The sequence below is a fragment of the Elephantulus edwardii genome, unplaced genomic scaffold, assembly GCF_000299155.1.
Source record: "Elephantulus edwardii isolate Elephantulus edwardi_28Jun2011 unplaced genomic scaffold, EleEdw1.0 scaffold00006, whole genome shotgun sequence".
NCBI lineage: Eukaryota > Metazoa > Chordata > Mammalia > Macroscelidea > Macroscelididae > Elephantulus > Elephantulus edwardii.
The window spans coordinates 27,228,254-27,249,169 of record NW_006399756.1 but is presented as its reverse complement, the minus strand read 5'-3'; the positions used below and the strand labels follow the sequence as shown (position 1 = coordinate 27,249,169).

Below are 20,916 nucleotides of genomic sequence, written 5' to 3'. Positions count from 1 at the left end.
GCTGTAAATTGCACAGAATTTTAATTACATGCCTTTGCGCTGGCAGTGCAACTCCTTACCTACTAGGCCCCCAGAGCTTCCTTCAAGACGATGGTAAGTAAAAGAAATCAGACACAAAGGACAAGTATTTTATGATTCTACCTATACGAACTTTCTAGACTAAGCAAATATATAGAGACCGGAAGTGGCTTATTGGCTGGGGGAGAGAGGAATGGGTTCATGGCTTAATGGGTGCAGAGTTTCTGTTTAGAATAATGAAAAAGCTTTAGAAACAAATAGTGGTAAAGTCTGTGTTGTTGTTGTTGTTATGTGCCATCAAGTCACTTGTGACTCATTGCGACCCTATGTACAAGAGCTCTAAATGCTCTTCTATCCTGTGCCAACCTAGCCATCTCAAACGCACTTATTCCCACCTCTCCAGTCACAGAATCGATCCATCTCACCAAAGGTCTGCCTCTCCTTCGCTTCCCCTCCACTCTGCCAAACATGATGTCCCTTTCCAAGGACCAGTCCCTCCTTGCAACATGCCCAAAATATGTCAGACGAAGCTTCAGAATCCTTGTAGTATTGTGGATATAATGCCACAGAACTGTATATCTGAAAATGGTTAAAATGGCAAATGCTATGCTATGTATATATTAGCACAGTCAGATAAATAACATTTGGGGGAAAATAAAGGTGCTTTCTCTGGACCCATTCAGACTTCACACTCTAGATGTCTCTGGCTCATCCTCAGTTCTGGGAGGTGGGGGACACATCATCTCCCCCTAATTGGTTGGCTGTTGCTTCCACCTCACCCCTCATTCAAAGGATCAATGTTCCCATACAGGTGAGCATGGAACCCACCTGATGGCAGCAGGGTGCTCACCGTGATGCAGACAGGAGAGAGAGATGTCCTTCTACCTCGCAAGCACCAAGGACCTCACCTAGCCCACGCCTCCTACACCTGGGCCATCAGCACTGCAGGGTCCACCTGCTTCCCTGCACATCCCGCTCTTCCTGATGGCCCACGGAGGGCCCAGGTCTCACTACCTCCCTAACAAAATCACTTCACCTCACTCTGTAGCTCAGCCACAAGGCAGTCAAAGTGCCTTCTATTGCACAGAACTGGTCCTGGATCCCAGTAACTTAAGCGTGTACTGTAGGTAGGTCCTTGACTACTGAGTACTGACCAGACACACACCCTCCTTCCTTAGACCAGGGAGACGCAGGCCTGCCCACACGTTCAAATTGCTTAGGAGCTATGGTCCCAGTCAAAAGGCTTTGCTGGGCAGCGGAGCCAAGTGTAACTTAACTGGACCCCTTTGTAGATGGCCACTCTAATCAAGGGACTCTCAGCCAGGGTGAAGGGGACACAGGCAGGGTCCTGGCACCCAGTGAATGACGTGAAGCCCTGAAGGCGGGCATGGTGCTGTCTGGGCGTGCTGCTCCAACAATGCCTAACAGTGGAAATGCCTTAACACGCCCACCAAGTCCAAGGTCAAAGGCATCACAATTGGGTCTTTGTTCCAAGTTCAAAACCCTCACTCACCTCTCCTTCCCCCAACAGATCTCTAGCTTCCTGAGTAGTTTGGCTCTCTCTTTCCCCCCTCCACTCCCTCAGTGACTCTGGGTAAGCTGGTCTATACTCCAGGGCTTTTGGCTTCTTATGGCCAAGAGCAGGCAGGCTTGTACATGCGGGCCCAGCACTCTAGGGTCCTGGTGTGAATACTTGCTGCCAAGTAGCTGTCTCTACTGAACGTGAAGGTACAAAGCTACCAGTATCCTAGAACAGTCATGTTCTGGGGAGATCCTCTCCACCCCACACCTATGGCACTGAGTACCCAGGGTTCAGGACTGGTGAGGGTTTAGCGGGGCGATCTGTTCAAGCCTCTGTTTCTAAACAGTTGCAAGATCACTTCCATTTCACAGCTAGAGTAACTGAGGCCCAGAGCGATTAATGAGATGACAACGCAGCTAGTGGTGGTCGGCAGAAACATGCCTCTAGGGACAGCGGCTGACCTAGAACTCTCGCTTTGTCAAGGCTCTTCCACTGAGACAGGACTCCAAGGGGCCTAGGGCCCTGGATACGGGTTAGGGCAGCAGAGGACATGTACACCCATGGGAATCATGAAGCCATATGGTAGACGCAGTTTTCTCTTTAGCCACCCTGACCAGTGGCTGACCGCTGTATGAGAGACAGAGCCAGTGAGGTAATAGGAGAGTCTCTAAGCCAGAACTCTACCTCTGAGCAGCCCTGACCGTCTACGGAGTAGTGTGTGGCTGTCCTTCCTTGGTGTAAATTCCAAAACAAAATTCACACTCCCCTAACCTCCCATTCCACCATTAGAAACTATCTCCTTTTGGTTTTTTAAGACAGTCGAGATTTTCAGGACAGATCCCCATGACAATATCCAGTGTCAATTTTCTAGGGGGACAGGAAAGAGGGTTGTTTCTAAGACACAAACTGAGGGCAGAACTGTCCAGAAAGCAGAAGCCCACTGTGTGTACTCAGGGTGAAGGGCCAAGGCTCTGTGCCCGGCACGTGCCTCTGCCAGGCGGGGACTGTGTTGCCAACTGCCTTACAATGTCAGGAGTTGGGGGGGGGGGGAACACATGCTATGGAGACCTATGCTTGCGTCACAGTCCTGCCATTGGGGTGCACATCTGCTGACTCATTCATAGTAGGGTCTTGAGCTCCCTTCCCAGGGATGCCCACGGGCACTCTCAGCATCTCCACAGTTCTCCCACAATCTCCCATAGGCCTATGGATGGGGAGCCCAGGAACGACCCAATTCTGCTTTTGACCTCAGGCAAGCCTCTTCCCCGAGTATGTCTGCCTCAGTTACTCCATCTATAAAATGGGCCAAGTCGTGCTTTGGTTTTGCCTTCCTTGCAGGTTTCAAATAAAAGATTGGAAGGAACAAAGTGGGATGAGGTGGAGAAGAGACTCCTCCCCACTGGGCGGTCCCTCCAAGCACAGCCCTGCAACTGCGGTGCACAGCTCACAGAAATAAACTGAAAGTGAAACAAAATATCCCAGGAACGGGTTCAAACCCCAGCAGGACCCAAGTCCCAACTCCAAGCCTCCAGGAGTCTGTGTGGGTCTGACTCCTTCAATGGACAGACTCCCACCCTTCTCTACCTGCCCGTCTGCTGCTGCCAAGAACCTGGAAACACCTGAGCCTGGTTTATATGAGCCTTGGAGCCAGCAGCCTCCCAGGCTGCCACCAGCACCTGCTCCAAATGAGACACGACCTCAGTGTCCAGTGGCAAAGTGGCTGCTGCAGAACTGTCCCAGGAGAAGCCAGTCCAGCACTCAGACACTGGACAACTCCCCTGGGCCTGGCCCTTTCTCAGACAACACACCAGGGGACCGGGGACCCTGGACCCCGCAGAATGGTATCACGGCTTGCCTCTGCCATCAGCTACTGAGTCCTCCCAGCCCAGCCTGCTCCTTGGCTTGAAATGTGGCCCTGATGGGAGAAGTTGCTGCTGGACACCTCTAAGCCAGAAGCCTTCTTTCCATTAGGCCTCTGGTGGCACGGGGTCCTGGGCAAGAGCTGGCTGGTCACGGCAGGGCTGCCACCCTGGCCTTGCATTACATGAGCCGGTTAATTACCCCGAGCTGGAGAGACATTCCTCTACCACCAGGCAAACTGCTGGCCTGCGGCCCAAACCAACAGCGGGAAACTTCAGCCCCCACAGCCCTCTCCCTGCCAGATGGAAACAACGTATAGCTGCAGAGGTGGGGGAAGGAGGACAGAACAAAAACCTGCCAGGCTGGTCGAAGAGGAGCAGGGGGTGGGGGTGGGGGGCGGGACCCCCGAGTGGACAGCCGCCCACGGGGTACTCACCGCTTTCGTGCTTCTCGATGACATCCACCACCTCCCCGGCCTGGAGGCTCAGCTCCGAGTTCTCCTGCCTCTTAAAGTTACACACGACCACGTACTGCTCCAGGATCATGGGCTCGGCGTTGCTCTCGGCACCTGGTGAGGGCAGAAAGCACGCGGTGAGCCAGCGGCCAGCCGTGGCCCCGCGCCCGGGGCTCCCCCTGTCCATCGGCCTCGGGGGAGGCTGCTCCGTCGTCGCCAGTGCTGCTCCGGGGGGCTGCCTGCAGCCAGGGCTCGCAACTCGCTGGGCCCCAAGGACAGGCCATATAGCAAGACCCCACACCGGCCCGCTGCACCGCGGGGACCGGGGGACATGGGGAGCGAGGGGCCGGGGAGGGGGTGGCGGGGCAGGGAGGCGGCAGAGGCAGGGATGGAGGTGGAGGCGAGGCCCGGGACGCTCGGGAGGAAGCCCTCTGCTGCGTTAGTCACAGGCCAGCATGAGGGACCGTCTGAGCCCTGTCCAGGGAGGAGAGGCCTGGGCCGGACGTGGGCTCTCCACACTCCCCGGCCGGCTGGGGTGCGAGGGGAGGGCCGGGGCGGGTGGGCGGCCCATGAGGGCTGAGGCCAGCAAGGAAGGGAGGGAAAAAGAAAGGCAAGGCGGAGAATGTCTCCCCGGCCCTGTAAACCCCCCAGGAAAAAATCAGCAGCCCTCCCCTCGGGAGGGAGAGAGCCAGCGAGCAGGAGAGAGCTTTTCTGCAGCCCCGGCCCAGGCGAGAAGTCAAGAGGGTTGGAGCCTGCCAATCACTGGGGTTTACTCGCAACCCTTAAATAGAAACACATGAGACCCGTCGAATGAGGAGCCGGGGGTGGAGGCAGGGGAGGGGGGGGAGGGCCGAGACTGTTTACTTGAAACCCAAGAAGAAAGTCCAGAGCCAGCGGCTGGCGAGCTCTGCGCACCCCCACACCCCCACACCCCCAACTTTTCCTCAAGTTTGGCTCCATTTCTGCCCCTCTGATCACCAAGGCCCAGGCACCCAGCTCAGGGCCTGGGGCAGACGGACCAGTCTCAGTGCTGCTCGCCCCAACCACAGAGGGCGCTGGTCAGCCCTGGCTCTTGCCCTCCAGCCACATGGACAGACTCAGTCTCTCTCTGCCTTCAAATGTGGGGGCTTGTGGTCAGCTCCCAGCAGCCTCCAGCTGCCCTCTCCCAGTGGGTTTTTCTGGGTTAAAATCTGGGAAGAAGCAGAGTGCAGGCAAGCAGGCGGATCCAAAGCTCCCAAGAGTGATTTCCTTCTCTGTCATCTTCAAACACTGGACCAGGGCAACATTCAATAAACTGCAAAGTGGACGGACCTGGGTATCTCATCTCAGTGACTGTACAGCTTTAGACAAGCTGCTCCTGAGGATAAACCACCAAAGACATGCACTGCTAAGAGCTAGAAGGATTCACAAACCAGAGACTTGTCACTTCCTATGAGTAGCCTTCCTGGATTACTCATAGGTCGAAGAGAATTCTTAGCACAATATTTAAACTTTGTCTGTTCCCTCATATGCCTGCCAATCTTTTGAAGAGCTGAGGGATTCACACGACCAACCTGGCTGTAAAAAGAGCTGAAAGAGACTCCAATCCCTGGGTACATTAGGCTGCAGCCACATTCCCTCCCATAGGCTTGGGTGTGATCTGTGAATGTTACGTACACTGACCCATTTGATCCTCACAGTGCTCTGAATGGAAAGAACGAAATTCACTCACTGGTTAGCTTCAAGCCACCTCTTTCCATCATGAACCAACTGCCCCTTTCCTGTTTCACGTGGCCCACTGGAGCACAATGACCAAGCATGACGATTCTTAAGAACAACCTCAGAACTTTTATCTATCAAGACACACAGAAGTGAGGGTACCACCCTTGGAGCCTCAATTTCACTGATCTCAGTGGGGCCCAGCCACTGGCTTCTCTTACTCTCTTGCTCCCACTTTTCATGTGCAGTTGGGAGGAGAATCACTCCTTGGATCTTCGGGTCCTTCCACAGAGGAGGGGGCTTCATCCATACTGGGCAGGGGGGATGGAAACATTGCCGGGAGATCCTGGAAGGACCTGGGAGGGGAAGGAACTTGGTGCTGCTGGAAGCTTCCTCCCATGACTAGGGTCCTGCAGCCCAGCTGAGCCCTGTGGAAGCCTGAGGGAAGGGCAGGTGGGTGACATGGACACTCACAGCCCCAGGCTGTCCGTTCAGCACCAGGATAGTATTTCAGGAAAAAATGCAACCAACAGCTGGGCAGCAGGGCCAGTCGCCCTTGTGCTAGGAAGCAGCCAGCTCCTGTGCCTGGCCCCTGGCAGCTGGATAGATGATGGGCAGTGTTGACTGAGACTACCTCTCACTGTGCCCTGGGGGGAGGTCAGAGCCTGTCCTGGGAACCCTGGCCAGGCAGCATGGGGCTTAGGTCAGTGGAGATTTGGGGTGGGGGGGTGGTGTCCTTTGGACATGAGCACTTAAATATGCTCAGTACATAAAGGCTAGCCCCTGCCCTCGGTGGCACGGCATCTCCCTTCCTATTTGGAGTGGGGGGTACTGGGTGAATGAGGAAACTGGGGAAGGAAAAGCCAAGATGCAAACAGAAGACAGGAGTTTCCCAGAAGGCCGGAGCACTTCCAAATCCTGAGCGCCCAGATTCCACTGCTAGTAATGCCAAGCCTTTATCAGTGTCTGCTATTAATTAAACCAAGGGTCTAATGCTGCGTCTCAGTCCTCGACGCTGTCGAGTCCACTGTGACGCAGAGCCACCCTATGACCAATGAATCTGACTTGCTTGCTAAGTAGTTGGGACCTAGTAATCCCCGTCTTATACATGGGGAAACTGAGGCAAGAGAGGTTAAGCAATTTCCCTAAGGCCACACATTTGGGATTTAGGAGGGCTGGGACTGGAACTCCAGGCAGCCTGTTACCATCGCTTGCTTTCTTAACAGCTGGACTGGGCAGGGCCTTCAGAGATGCCTGGCAAGGAGCAGCCCTCACTCTCTGGGGGTCTCTGGCACACTGCTGATTCATGGAGTGTGGGGTCCTTGTCTACTGCTGCTGTATCCTCTGAACCAGTGGGCAGGCAGACAGATGACAGAGTCAATGGTCTGTTTTACTGATAAACCAAGCTAGACTTCACTTTTGGGGATATGGAAAACCTAGATGTCTAGACATCTAAACGTGGGAGGAGAAAGGATCAGAGAAAAGAGAGGAAATGGAGAAACAGAGGCAAGTCACACACATACACACGCTACTTTGAAAACTGGCCTGAGCTTTCTGAAGGCCAACACTCCAGGATACAGATAGGAAACGTCAGCAAACCTCCAGGCATTACAGAGCACAGACGAGGTGTGACATTTCTTGGAGGCTCCTCCATGAGCTGTGAGACTGACAGACAGATATACAGACATGTGCTCGGCTGTCCTGGCTGTCTTCTCCTCCTCCAGGGCACTGGCTGCCTCTGGCATCTGCCTCCTGTGGGGTTGGGCAGGGATGCGTGCGTGCATGAGCTGGGAGCAGGTATCCCGATGAGAAAGCACTCGGCAGGCGAACAGGTGGTGATGTCATCCCACAGAGCTGCCCTGGATCCCCTCCCAGCTGAGGCCCAGTAAAACTAGGGGCTGAGGAGGCAGTCTAAGGGGTGGAAGGGGGCAGTGGAAGGCGCCTCCTGAGTTCAGATGAGAAGCTTTGGCAAAAGTGGGATGAAGGGCTGTCTGTTGCCTTCTAGACAGGAGAGTCCCTCCCAGGTTTATGAGGAGACTTGGCGAGAATCTGAGTCCTGTCCAGGGGGGTACTCTGTGCCTCATGACACAGCCCTTAGCTGGGCCTAGTGAAGCCCGGGGTCCCTAGAGCCCTGCTCCACCCTGGCCTCACACCTGTGCTCCTCCAGCTACCACCTGGATGGACCTCTGACTCCTGCCAATTTAAATACCTAAATTTAAGTTTTGCCAAGTCATTCCCCTGCTTCCACACCTTCAATGGCTCCCTGTTGCCTATCGAATAAAGGCCAAATTCAAATTCAAACTGAGCCCCTCAGTTCCTTGATCTGCAACTCCTCTGTTCCAGGAAACGGTCACAGTCCGAAACACACTTAACCTGTGCCCATTGTGCGCCAGGCACCTATTCCATACAAGTCCTTGTCTCTTGAGCCTTTCTTTACACTGGCCGCACTCCTGCCTGGAATGCCTTCTCACCTCTCTACCAATCCCAACCTGACCCAATCAGTCTATCCTCTGGGTAGAGGTCAGTGACCTATCCGGGACTTCCTTCTGGGCAGCTCCCCAACCACACCATGTCCTTTAGACAAAGTTTGCAAAGGAGGGCAGAGACCCCAGGGCTGGCACCACAGGACAAAGCACTGGACACAATGGTCATATGCTTGACGCAACTGCCTAGCATGCACAGAAGCAGCAGCTTAGAGATCTGACCAGTCTTGCTTTCAATCTATTAGCTCTGCTGGCCTACTGGGTAAGGAGTTGTGCTTCCAATCTAAAGCCAGGCAGTTCGAACCCACCAGAAACGCTGCAGGAGAAATATGGTCAATCTCCTCCTGTGCAATTTGCAGCCTCTGAAAACCCACTGAAGGGTCAGCTATGAGTTGGCTCTAACTGGACGGCCCTGACTGGGCGAGTGGGCTACACGACTCTGCAGAGGACATGTAACCTCTTTGAGCCTTAGCTTCCTTGTCTATTTAACAGGAACAGCCATGGTGCCTACCTCGTCAGGCTGTTCTGAGCTTGGAAAGCAGTGCTGGATCAAGGCCCTGTGTCAACTGTGTTTAGGAGTTTATAAAGCGGAGGAAATGGAAACTTTGGAGAGGAGCTGGAGGGGTTCAGGGTTCTCCATAGGTGGAGAAGGAGGCGGCTCAAAGCAAGGGCTACCCTGTGGAAGGGTGGGTGGGGAGAGGGGCCCAAGCTATGTCCTGTGCTGTGCCTTTCTACGTTCAATCAGAAGGCCATGCAGCCTAAAGACCGTGATCTCCCCCTGCATAGGTCTCCTAGGCCCCCTGCCTCTGAGTGTCCAGTCTCATCAAACGCTCCAACATTCCAGATGGGGAAGTGGAGGCCCAGTGAGGCCTAGTCACTTTGGCTGAGACTCTGGCTCCACTGTCCCAGCCTGGCTGGTGTCCCCTCTGCTGTCCCCAGCCTACACTGCCTCCCCTGAGTTGCTGGCTCCAAACAGCTGGGCCCATCCTGAGAAGCCAAGCCCTGGTGGTGGCCTCCACCCTGGGCTCCCCACACTCTCTATGACCACCCCACCTCCAACCCCTGGGCAATGCACCAAAGTCTCTCCTGCTCCTCTTAACTGGATCCTCCCAGACTGGGCTGGGTCTGCCGGCCTCTCCATAAGCCCACAGGCAGCCCAGCTATACGTTTGGTGAATAAAATGTATTGTTGTGAGCCAAGTAGGCTTCTGCTCACTGGCTCATGAAGAGGGGAAAAAGGGACAGGAGCCCAGCGATGAGCTCAGACCCGGGCCCTTGACACAAAGGACACCAGAGAAGCTGAGAGGAGCTTGGGGCTAGGCAAGAGCAAGAAAGGGATCCCCTCCTGGGGTGTCTCCCTCCCATTCACACCTCACAGTTGTGGTGAGGAGTGGCTGGTCCCTGTCTTGTCCCCTAACCCTAGCCTGAACCTCTGCTCTCAATGACCTGTGGGTCTGGAGCTACAGAAGGGGGGTAGGGAAGGAACACAAGAAATGAAGGGCACTATGGAAAACCCTTCTGAAAATGACAATTCCCACTTGTCCACACCCTTTGCCTCTAAATCTTTCTGGAGCAGCTCAGAAGCCTGCTCTGTAGATTCTTCTGCCGTTTTTATTGGGTAAGACTGAAGTCTCCAGGCCAGCCCTAATCCCTGATCCAGCTCTGTCCAAGCTCCAGAGGGGTCATCTCTCAGTCTGAGCCAAATCCCCCGAGCTTGGGGGCAGCTCCACACTCTGGAAAGACTAAGATAAAGGGGTTGTGACTCAACCCTCATAGTCCCAGGACCCCTGTCCCACTGGAACCAGCCCCAGTAGCCAGGGGTTCATTTGTCTGCTTCATTTGTTCTGCCTGAAAACAAGAGAAATCTTTGGCTGGTCCATCTCAGAGAATGGTAACAGAAATAAGGGCCACCCTAAGACAGAGTGTAGCATGCTTCCAATAGAAAAAAAGGATGACAGTGCTCAATCAGCCCCAGCCCTGTCTCCCCACGAGGAAGACATCCATCCACATTGCACAGATGAGGAAACAGAGGGCTGAGGCAGGTGACATAACCTGCCCTGGGGCACAGCTGGGATTCAAACCCCCAGACTTTGGGCCCAGAGCACATGTGCTTACACACTGTGCTACAAGGCCCATCACCCCCACTGAGGGGTTTCCAGGCTTAAAAGAGTAGCCCTGGAAGGGAAAAGGCACCATAAGCAGTTTGAGAGACCAGAGGAGAGGGTTGCCATGCTGACAAAAGAGCTGCCACGTATCACAGAGAAGCAAATTGGGAGCGACCAGTGGCACCGGCTCCCACTTACACATGCCTGGGGTACACATGTCCACTCGCATGCACTCACATGCATACTGGCCAGTACCTGTCAAGTCCTTCTTGGGAGACTCAGTCCAGCTGGACAGCCACACTTCCGAGTCCCCCGAGAGAGAGCAGCAGCAGGAGAGAAGAATCAGAGGAGGAGAAAGAACCGTTAGACGTTAGAGGACAGGCAGGAGGTCCACCAGCAACCAGCGGAAGGCGGGGGGAGGGGAGGGGAGTGATTTCCTGGCCCTGGGCTGGCCGCTGGGTGTGGGCCTGTGTGATTACAGAGGCTGGGACACTGCCTGCTGGGATAGGGATAATGAGGTGTCTGTTGAAATGTAAGACTTCTCTGGAGCCTGGAGAATTTTACACCACCCACCAGAACAGGAGACTTGTGGGTTATCGCTGCCCTGGAGAACGCAACTTGGACCGTCCTCTTGGGCCATGTGGGTGGCTGGCCCCACACGGATCCCATACAAGCCAGTAAGTAGACTTAGTGACCTAGAGTGGGCATCTCAAACACCAGGGCTGGGGCTAGTATCTAGGTTAGTCTCTAGGGCCTATGTCCACTGTGGCCCCCTTCTGTCCACCTCTGTTACATCTGCATTGTACAGGATTGTCCTGGTAGGCTAGACGGGACCTCTTTTCAAAGAATCACCAGTCTCCCACCCTATTCTCCCCTCTCAAAAGGCAGGGGTATTTAGCAACCAGCAGAGACGAGGGCTCTATTCTCACTTCAGACAGTCATGTCCAATCGGAGCCTCTGTCTCCTCATCTGTAAAATGGGGGTTACAAGTTATCCTCCTGCCAAGAGGAAAAACAAAATAAAAACCCCATAAAGAAAAGACCACACAATTCTGAGATACAGAAACTTTCTAACAAGACAGGAAGGAAAGCCTCTTCGCTTAATCAATAGTAGGAATATTTCTAGACTAACCAAAGGTCATTATGGAACAAGCATCAATGGTTTGCCTTCACTTGACCCAGTCTGCCGCCAACAACCTTGAGAGGTGGGTAGGACATTTTTAACCCCTTTTTATAGGTACTGAGTTCAGACAAGAGAATGGATTGATCCGAATTCCCACAACCACTGAGACGCCACGCCAGAATGGAGCCAGGTCTGGAAGGCTCCAAGGTTGGCACTTTCTCTGCAGGACTGCTCTTTGCCTGCAGAGGGAGAGAACACTGGCCACAGTAGGGGCAGAACACTGGCCACAGTACGGGCGGGCGGTTAGAAGGAAACACGAAGGTGCAAGTCTGAGGCGGCCAGATCCTGTGACTGATGGTGACAACCCCCCTAACATCAGCACTCACTCACTCTCACAGCTCTCACCGTGTGCCAACCCTCAGGCTGAGCGCCTTCATCCATTCACTCACTTTGCACAAGCACCCGAAAGTGTAAAAAGAGAGAGGCAGGCGCTCTGTTCTCCCAAACAAGAATGGGATATTCTCTCTTAGCCCAAGGCTCACCACCTACCTATGAAGCAGTCATACCTCCTTTTTCTAGCCTTCCTGCCAATTCTGACACCAGTCGACCCTCTCATGTACTTGCTACTTCCCTGCTGTAGTTAACATTACAATGGCCACACAGAACTCAACAGGTAATATTTACAATTATAGGACTTAGTAATAGTTTATAATTCACGATCAGGAACATTCCAGGACATAGATCTTCAGCCAGGACAACTTCTTTTTTAGCTGTGTGTGAAGGCCAGCTTCTCTTTGGCCCTCAGTGCCTTAGCTCTGTCCGCCTGCTTGGGCAAAGGTTACACCAGTAAGAGCTCAGGGACAGTCTACTCCTCCAGTACGCTCAGCCTAGCTATGTGGCCAAGGACCCAGAGTCACTCAAGCAGCGTGTCTCCTACCGAAGGCATCTAGCTCTGTGAGTCAGCATGCCCAGGAAGCCCTCTGCACTGTTTCCTTCTAGTCTTCTGGTTCTACTACTGCCATTTCTCTGCCACTGCTTCTGACCGTCTCTGATGTTATGACACTTTCTGTCTCCTGGTTCTAGGGAACTCTGGTGGCATAGTCCATAGTGACCTGCATTACTGACCCAAAGGCAGTGCCTTGCTGATGACTCAAATCCACCAGAAGCTCCAAAGGAAGAAGATGGGAAATCTCACATGTGATTTAAAGCCTTGGGGGGAAAAGAAATCACCGGAGTTTTAGCCTATGAACCACTTTCGATTCAATGGCAGGGAGTGTGAATTTTTCAGTCTCCTGGATATAGGAGGTTCTCATCACAGGGACTCCAGGTCCAAAAGACATGCCCCACTTGCATCTTTCTTTTTCTGGTGGTAGTGGGGTTCCCCATCTGCCTCTGAGATGGCTTGTCTTAAGCCCAGCAGGACGGCGAAACCAACTACTCCCTTCTTCAGGGTTGATACACCATATCTGAGTGCTTGGAAAGATGGAGGGTCAGTGAAAGAGAGGAAGAACATCAACAAGACAGACTGACACACCGACTGCAGCAATGGGTTCAAGTGTGTCATAGATGGTGATGATGGCACAGGACAGGGCAGGGTTCAGATGTCTTATTCATAGGGTCACTATGAGTTGTACTGGACTTGAGTGAACCCAGCAACAACAACCTATCTACAGATGTACCATGCACCTTTCTGGCATTCTTAGCAAAAGAGCCATTCCCCTGGGAGGACCACAGCACTGTATTCCATAGTCCACTACTCAGTGGAAGTTATAAACCATGATAACAAAGGCCGTCCATATAAAAGCAATCAATCCACATTGCAGGCTGGAGCAGAGAAGTTGAGTAACTCAGCCAAGGTCACACAGCTAGTACAGTGTCCAGCTCTTGAGAGGATGGGCACGGACCTCAAGTAATCTGAACTTGAGGCTACTTCACCACTTAAAGCCCCCGATTCTCTCCACTTGTGCAGTGAGCCCCCTCTTACAGTAGCCTAGCTAGGACGTGGCATTGAGAGGTTTGGCCCTTCCAGGGTTCACTGTAAATTGAGAAACTGGCCCTCTAACAGGTTAGCCTCTGGAGTCAGCCTGCCAGGGTTCAAATCCAGCCTCTGCCCCTTCAGGGAAGTTCCTTAGCCTCTCTGTGGCTTCCTCACTTGTCATGAAGACTATAGAGGTGAGGATTAAATGCATGGTGAGGATTAAACGAGCTCAGAAGTAATTAAGTGCTCAGTACAGTGCCTAGAACACAGTCAGTGCTTGGGAACAGTCAGCCGTCAGCAGCAGCATCTCCCAGCAGCCTGGCTCCCGGGGTGTAAGGAGCCGGGGTGGGGGTGGTGCAGCATGAAAATCACACTTTGAAAGCCCCAAAGATGTGTGCCAGATGGTGTCTGATTCTGGACACAGGAGAAAATACACTTCCCAGAGAAGCCTGCAGACACTGGGTCAGCTGGAATCAGGGTGCAGGAACTCCTGGAGACTTCACCCAGAGCCGCTCAACCAAGCCTAGAAGCCAGGAGCCTCCTCAGACCTGGAAACCGTGTCCTCACAGCTAAGTGTCAAACGTCATCAAGCCCAGCTCATGCCCGCCTTCTCCAGCCCCCACCAGCCGGCTGACGCGCCTTTCTCTTTCTCTCTAAAGGAAAACGGGAAGCAGGCCAGAAACGAGTCTGTCTTTTTTCGAAAAAGTATTTTTTTCTTCTTTAAACCCATGATTTATTTCCCAGTACCCTGGATCTGTGGAATTAATCCAGGTCTGCTGCTTCCACCCCGAACTGCCCACCTTCAGAGTCCCCTTTCTCCCTGGTGGGAATGACTCCCTTTTCCCCCACTGCAATAAACAGAGGAGGACCCCTGGCTCACTTGCCCTGGCCCTCCGGCCAGCAGGAAGACAGGGTCCAGGGTCGCTGGCTCCAGGCTGGGCGAGCTAAGAGACAAGGGGTGAAGGAGCACAGGCAGGCTTGGCCAGTGCAGCAGCTGTGACCAACACAAACCAACTGCTCTCCCCGCTTTCTCCATCTACCTCTTTATCCTATCAAAGCAGAGCTGAGAGACTTTCAGAGCAGGGTTATGCATGGGGTGAGATGAAAGCAAGGCCCCGCAGGCTGAGAAGCCACGCAAATGGTTGTTGCTTTGTGACCTTGGGCAAGCAGCTTGACTTCTCTGAGCCTCGATGCTCAACTCAAAATAAAACCTTTGGGCTTATGGATCTCCAAGGTATCTCTCTGATGTTCTAGACTTCGCTGACAACATGAGCATAACCTGGCAGAAATGAATCTTTCCAGAGGCAAAGAATGCTTTCCAGGGAAACCACTTTAACACGTGTATGAGATGGAAACCCAGGTCAAACCGGCAGATAATTGAAGAGGTTCAGAAGACAGAGCAGCAGACTAACAGTAATGATGGGTGATGGTGACGACAGGCTTGGTTCTTGTGTCCACTCTGCCACCGAGCTCGCCAAGTTTGGGCAATTTCATTTAGCAAATCTCTGAGCCTCTTTTGCTGCTTCTGTGAAATAGGGATGGAAATACCTAATACCCAATGGAAGGCTCAGAGACGTAGGATGTGGGCCTCTGGCATACAGAACCCACGAGGTGGGAGAAGAGCAAAGCTGGTGTTCAGTGCAGTGACACCTGGGCGACGTGAGGTCTGTGGACAGGGTCCCTCCATGGCCATCCCACAGGATCAAGTCCCTGTTTGCAACACCTGCCAGGATCCAAGGAAACCAGGTGGCCATGGGTCACTGTCAAATCCAGTGACCTGTGTATACTTCCATGCTAAACCTGACTGTCAAATTCAGATGGTGATAAGAAATCAAAGAACAATACTGCAGGTACCCCTTTAGGGAAGTGTCCCCCTCAAACAGCAAACAACCAAGTCCTACATAAAAAAAATAACTGAACTGAGTTAGAAAGAGATATCTTCCCTTCGAGGTGTATGATAAGGTTTCTTTTCACCAGAGCAGTAAAAACTGAGTTCCATTTATCCAAATCTGGTCTCAAACTATGTTTCCAGGAGTCCTTCCCGGGTGTAAAAGCAAGTTCCACCCATTCAAACTCATAAATCTAGAGTGGGCTGAGAGCCCAGGTAGGAGCGACAGGCATGAGAAGAGCCAGGAGTACAAACTCCACACTGAAAGTGAACCCAAAGCGCTGAGGGACCAGGACAGGGTCACCTGCCAGATCAGCTTACACAGCCCCCCCGCCTCACTCCCAGGAGGGAGGCGAAGCAGGGACCCTGCTAAGATGCAAGCAAAATGAATACCCCTTTTTCCTCCAAAACCTTCTACCCTTCAAGACCTTAGTTTACTGGGCAAAGGAGACCTCTCCCTCTCTGGGAATCCTATGTGTCTATCTTGCCTTGAAAGGTTTCTAATCATCTGTGTTCTAGTCCTTTCTCTCCTACTCATACAATCATACTTGATTTATCATTCAAGGAAGAGCATTAAATATCCCAGGGACTGAAAAAAAGAACAAGCCTGTTTTGCAAAAAGTGCAATCAAGGTGTTCCTTAGAGGAGAGGATGATGAAACTTCATCTTATGCACTCTTGGCGTGTTGTTACGAGGGACCAGTTTTAGGGAAAAGCCATCATAAGCTGGGAAAGGGGGAAGGTCAGAGAAGGAGAGGGAGACCCTCAAGACGGAACAACATCGCGATTGTAACAATGGCCTTGAACATGGCAGTGATGGAGAGGATACCGCAGGACAGGGCAAGGTTCACATTTGTTACTCAGGGGTGGTGATGTCATAGTGGCTTCCACACCACCATTAAGACCACCACACTCTTTTCAGCAACATACGCTTCTCTTCCTTTCAGACTAGAACACCAGGAAACCTTTCAGTGCCCAGGTGTCACCATCGGGACTGCTAATATTATTATTTGATGATGAAGATGATGGTGACGATGGCTTCCATGAGGACAGCACATCTCTCTGGCAGACACTGTGTCAGGAGCTCAAACCTCACAACAACTCTAAAGGGTAGATGGTCTTTCATGTGGCAGAAACTGTGACTCAGGTTAAACGGCTTCTCAGAAGTCGCACAACAAAGAACTCAGCTTTTCTGGGCACATCTCTGAGGCGAGCGCTACTCTCTTTTAAGTTACTATCACCTAGCCGGACCACATTCATTTTTTTTAAAGAGAGCCACTTATACACTAACACACACACACACACACACACACACACACACACACACACACACACACACCTGTTATGCTGGGTGAAACTTACCACGCAGATTGTCACCAAATTAGAACACACCTTTAGGGGGATCATCTAAATGAGATTCAACACAGGAGGTCTGACATGGGTTGTCCTCCTCCGAGCAGCAGAAACAGAGGCACAACAGGACAAACAATGGGACGGCCTTAGGATGGGCATGTCACACCTTAAAATTGTCAGTGCTCGGCAAGAAGCTGCACTGCAATTCCAGAGGTGCGCAGTTCAAATCCATCAGACGCTCTGCTGAAGAAGGAGGGACAATCTTCTCCTGTACCAGTCAGATCTGATTTGACGGTACACACATTAAAAAAATAAATATTTGTCTTTAAAAAAAGAATAAAAATAAAAATTGTCAGTGCTGAGAATAAACAGGCATTCTAATGAGACTTTCAGCTGCAAAGTCACACAGGAGGGAATGACACAACTGCGTAGGTGAGCTACTTCTCAAACGATCAACTCTACACAGCTTGCTCCAGGGTGGGCAGTGTCAGGAGCTTGTCATAAATACCTGCGGCATGAAGTAATAATGACCGTGTGCTCGCAGGAGTAAAGCGCTGGCGCTACTGCAGCAGCTGGGAGCCGCAACCCTGCTTGTATGGTCACACGTCCAGGGTGGGCAGCTTCAAGGGGAGGTGCCCTCTGTGCGTGGTCCCCAAGTAGCCAGGCTTAGAACCTGAACGTGTTTGGTTTAACGCTCTGCATTTAATGCTGTTTTTAAATCTTTATTACCTACAAACAAGAACCCTGTCATTTTTATTTTGCACTGGATCCGGCACACTCTGCAGCTGGTCCTCTCCAGAGCCTGAAGGTCTGGGTCACAGAATTCTGAGCTAAATAAATAAAAGGACTCACAAAGAAATTTAATAGAGCTGAAAGACAGTAAATCCCAAAATGGGAAACCAGGCCACTGTTTGACTCCAGGCCTCTCTTTGCACCCTCAACATCTCTTTCTTCTTGGCTGTCTCCCATAGGCTAGAAGGACGATCTGGCTACTTGGGTCCAGAGCCGGAAAAGAACTTGCCTAAGATCACACAGCAAGTGTGTAGCAGTGCTGAGGAGGTAGAATAATGATACCAGGTCCCTAGAATCCTTAGCATCTGGGCCAGGCATCATGCTAAAAGTTTTATGAACATTATTTCATTGAATCCTTACAACAGCTAAAGAAAACAGGGGCTCAGGGAAGTTAAGACTCTTGCCTAAGACCCCACAGAAAGGAAGTGATGGTTCCAGATCTCAGCTCAAGAAGATTGTATTCAAGGCTCCTGTTTCCAGTGTATATGCCATCCCATTGCTGGAATAGGCACTGAATGTGGTGAGGGACAGGTGGCCTCCTAATTCAAGAGAGTGCTGGTGGCCTAGTGGGTAAACAGGTGCACTGCCAACCCAAAGTCAGGCAGCTCAAACTCAACCTAGTCTGAGGGAAATGGATAGCCAATCTCCTATGCAATGCACAGCCTCTGAAAACCCACTGGGGTGTCAGCTCTGAGCCGATTCTTACTTGATAGCATATAACAACAATCCCAGGGATGCTCCTAGCATTGACCAAGGCCTCAGTTGTCTCTGCTGTGATTCTTTGGGGTGTTATTTTCCCCCCCCTCTCAGCAAGAAGGGGCCTGCCTCCTTCCCCAGGAGCTGCCTTTTCTGGAATTCAGAGCACACGTGGGAGTAGCCAAACCCGGGGCAGGAATGCAGCGCTGACCCTCTGGGCCGATGAGCTGTGCGGTCAGGGAACAGTCAGCTCCCTGGCTCAGGTGGAGAACAGGGTAGGTTGTGGGTTGTTCCACCGCCCCATGGGGAGTGAGCTCAAGAGCGTCTTCCCAGCGCTGGGCTGGGACCCGAAGGCTCTGTCCAGCCCAGATGGTTCTAGACGGAGAGGTGGAGGATGCCCGTGGGTACTCTGCACCTGCCCAGAGGGGCTGCCCTGGCATAGATGCAGGTGGGACTGCCATCTGCCCTCCCCTGGCTGGGAAGGTCTGCTTTGCCCTGATCAAAGACAGGTGCTGGGCACAGCCAGGGGCAACGTGGGCGCACAGGGCACCGGCTGGGCGAGGAGGAAGGGGGGGTTCCTCTCTTCTGAGCAGCTGATGCCTGAGCACACTTGGGCTGAGGCTTTTGGGCTGCAGCCTCCCCCTCAGTTCTCAGGGTCTTCCCACTCCCCAAGCCAGGGGCGGGGGCAGGGGGAACATGTGCAGAGAGAGACAAACTCCGCACTGCTCAGAGTTCCAAGTTCCCAGCCAGACCCTCCCTGGGAGGCTGCAGTGGTGGTCCTCCCCCTTTATTGTGTTATCCCCCACAAGCCCTGGCCAAAGGCAATATCTGTGTTTGCAAGAAAAAAAGGAAGAAGTAGCTACAGAGGCCAGGAAAGAAGCAGGATGAAGTCAGCAGCTGCTGGGGTCCAGCCCACTGACACTGCAGCCCCCTCCTCCCCCAGCTCAGACTCCACAGACAGAATAAAGTAGCCAACAGACGATGGACTCTGGGCAGACATCCCCATCCCAAGACTTCAAGGAGCCATGTCTCCTTTCCCCGCCCCCGGACGGGATTCTGCTACCAGCTTATTAATGAATCAACGAGCAACTATTTAATGAGCACTGACCATGTGCATTGTCGGTTTTTATCAGGAAGACGGTTATTAGCTATCCTTGGTCGCAGGGATACAGATATTTATAAGAGATGCTCACCAAGTGTTTCAGCTCTTGTCAGGAGCCTAATGGGCTAAAGGAAACACGGCAGCCAATCAGGTGAACCATACCTTCTGGCCTCCCTCCCATCCACGTTGTCCAAACTCAAGCAGACGGCAGACTGAGTGCAAAGTGCAGCTAGGGCCCCAGGGGTTCTGAGATGAGTGCCCTGGAATCCTTGAATCTGTGAATACACCCCACCTTTAGGGCAAGGTCTAGAAGGTTTCAGCTGACACCTTCTTCCAAGGATTGGAATAGGAGGGGATGGGATGGGTGGAATCCTGGGGGAGGGGGGGTGGCAGGGGAATAGGCTCTAAACATGCAGGGGTTGTGGGGAGAGTTCAATCTTTTTATTTTTTTTTAAGGTGAGAAAAATTTATTACGTTTAGAATTAGCCCGCTGGACTCAGTTTAGATGATCCCAGTTTTGTTGGCAACATCCAAAGCATCATAATCAGGAGCAAGTCGAACATAGGCCTTCTTCTCTCTCCATCAGGCCTAATCAAAGTGTTGACCTTGGCCACATCAATGTCATAGAGCTTCTTTACAGCTTGTTTAATTTGGTGCTTATTGGCCTTGACATCCACAATGAACACAAGTGTGTTGTTATCTTCTATCTTCTTCACAGCTGACTCAGTGGTCAGGGGAAATTTGATGATGGCATAGTGGTCAAGCTTGTTTCTCCTCGGAGCGCTCTGCCGGGGGTATTTGGGCTGCCGTCGGAGTCTCAGCGTCTTAGGCCGCTGGAACGTGGGTGACATGCGAATCTTCTTTTTTTTTGGCTGTGGACGCCCTTCAGGACTGCCTTCTTGGCCTTCAATGCCTTTACTTTGGCTTCAGTTTTGGGAGGGGCAGGGGCTTCCTTCTTCGCTTTCGGCACCATCTTCACAGAAAGGGAGAGTTCAATCTCGAATGAAGAAGATCAAGAGCAGCCCATTTGTCAGGGTTTTGCCCTGGGAAGGATCTTCGTGCTATTCTGTCTCCAGAATGTCTAGTTAAAGAGTCTTGTCCGTTGCATGTGCTTGTTGTCATTTTGTGCCATTGAGTCAGAACTGATTCATAGCTGACCCTTCAGCAAGTTCTCAGAGGCTGTAAACTGCCCGGGAGGAGAATGTCTATCTTTCTGCCTTGGAACAACTGGTGGCTTCGAACTGAGTGCCTGCTGGCTGAGTGCCTGAGTGAGTGCTGTCAAGCTGGAACCTCCAGTAGGATTTAAGAGACAGTAAACTGTACGCGGGATTTACTTTCTTTCTCCTGCAGAGCAACTGGTGGATTTGAACAGCACACCTTTAGGAGGACAGTGCAGCTCTTTACCACTAGGCTACCAGAGCGGTAGGTACTTCATAAGCATTTGCTATATCTCGTTCTTTAAGGAGCAGGGCTGGATATTAATTTTTGAAATAACTGGGCCTTAAAAACCCAATGAGTAACAGAGGAATATTGTTAGGTATAGTACTGGGAGTAGAGTACCTTAGATTGGAAACACTCAAAAATGAGAAGACATAGTTGTAAATATCTATTAATAATCAGAACATAGAATGTACAAAGTATGAATCAAGGAAAATTAGAAGTTGTCAACAATGAAATAAAATGCATAAAGATCAACATGCTAGGTATTAGTGGGCTGAGATATACTGTTACTGACCACTTTAAATCAAATCATCTTTTTTTTATTAAATTTTATTAGTTTTAATGAACAGAGATTTTGGGTTTTCATTCATTCATTGTTGCACTGTTTTCTCCATCCTCATCCCCAG

General features: G+C 51.9%; 1 protein-coding gene across 2 annotated transcripts in view; it reads right to left on the bottom strand.

Moving 5' to 3' along the window:
* The window catches only part of SH3PXD2A (SH3 and PX domains 2A), a 270,833-nt gene that overhangs the window by 46,240 nt on the left and 203,677 nt on the right, over nucleotides 1-20,916 (bottom strand). For both annotated transcript variants that reach the window (XM_006879958.1, XM_006879959.1), the window contains 2 exons: nucleotides 10,395-10,439; nucleotides 3,837-3,968 (listed from right to left, as the gene is read on the bottom strand). In XM_006879958.1, the coding sequence (XP_006880020.1) occupies nucleotides 3,837-3,968; nucleotides 10,395-10,439 (177 nt within the window). The remainder of the gene's footprint in view (nucleotides 1-3,836; nucleotides 3,969-10,394; nucleotides 10,440-20,916) is intronic.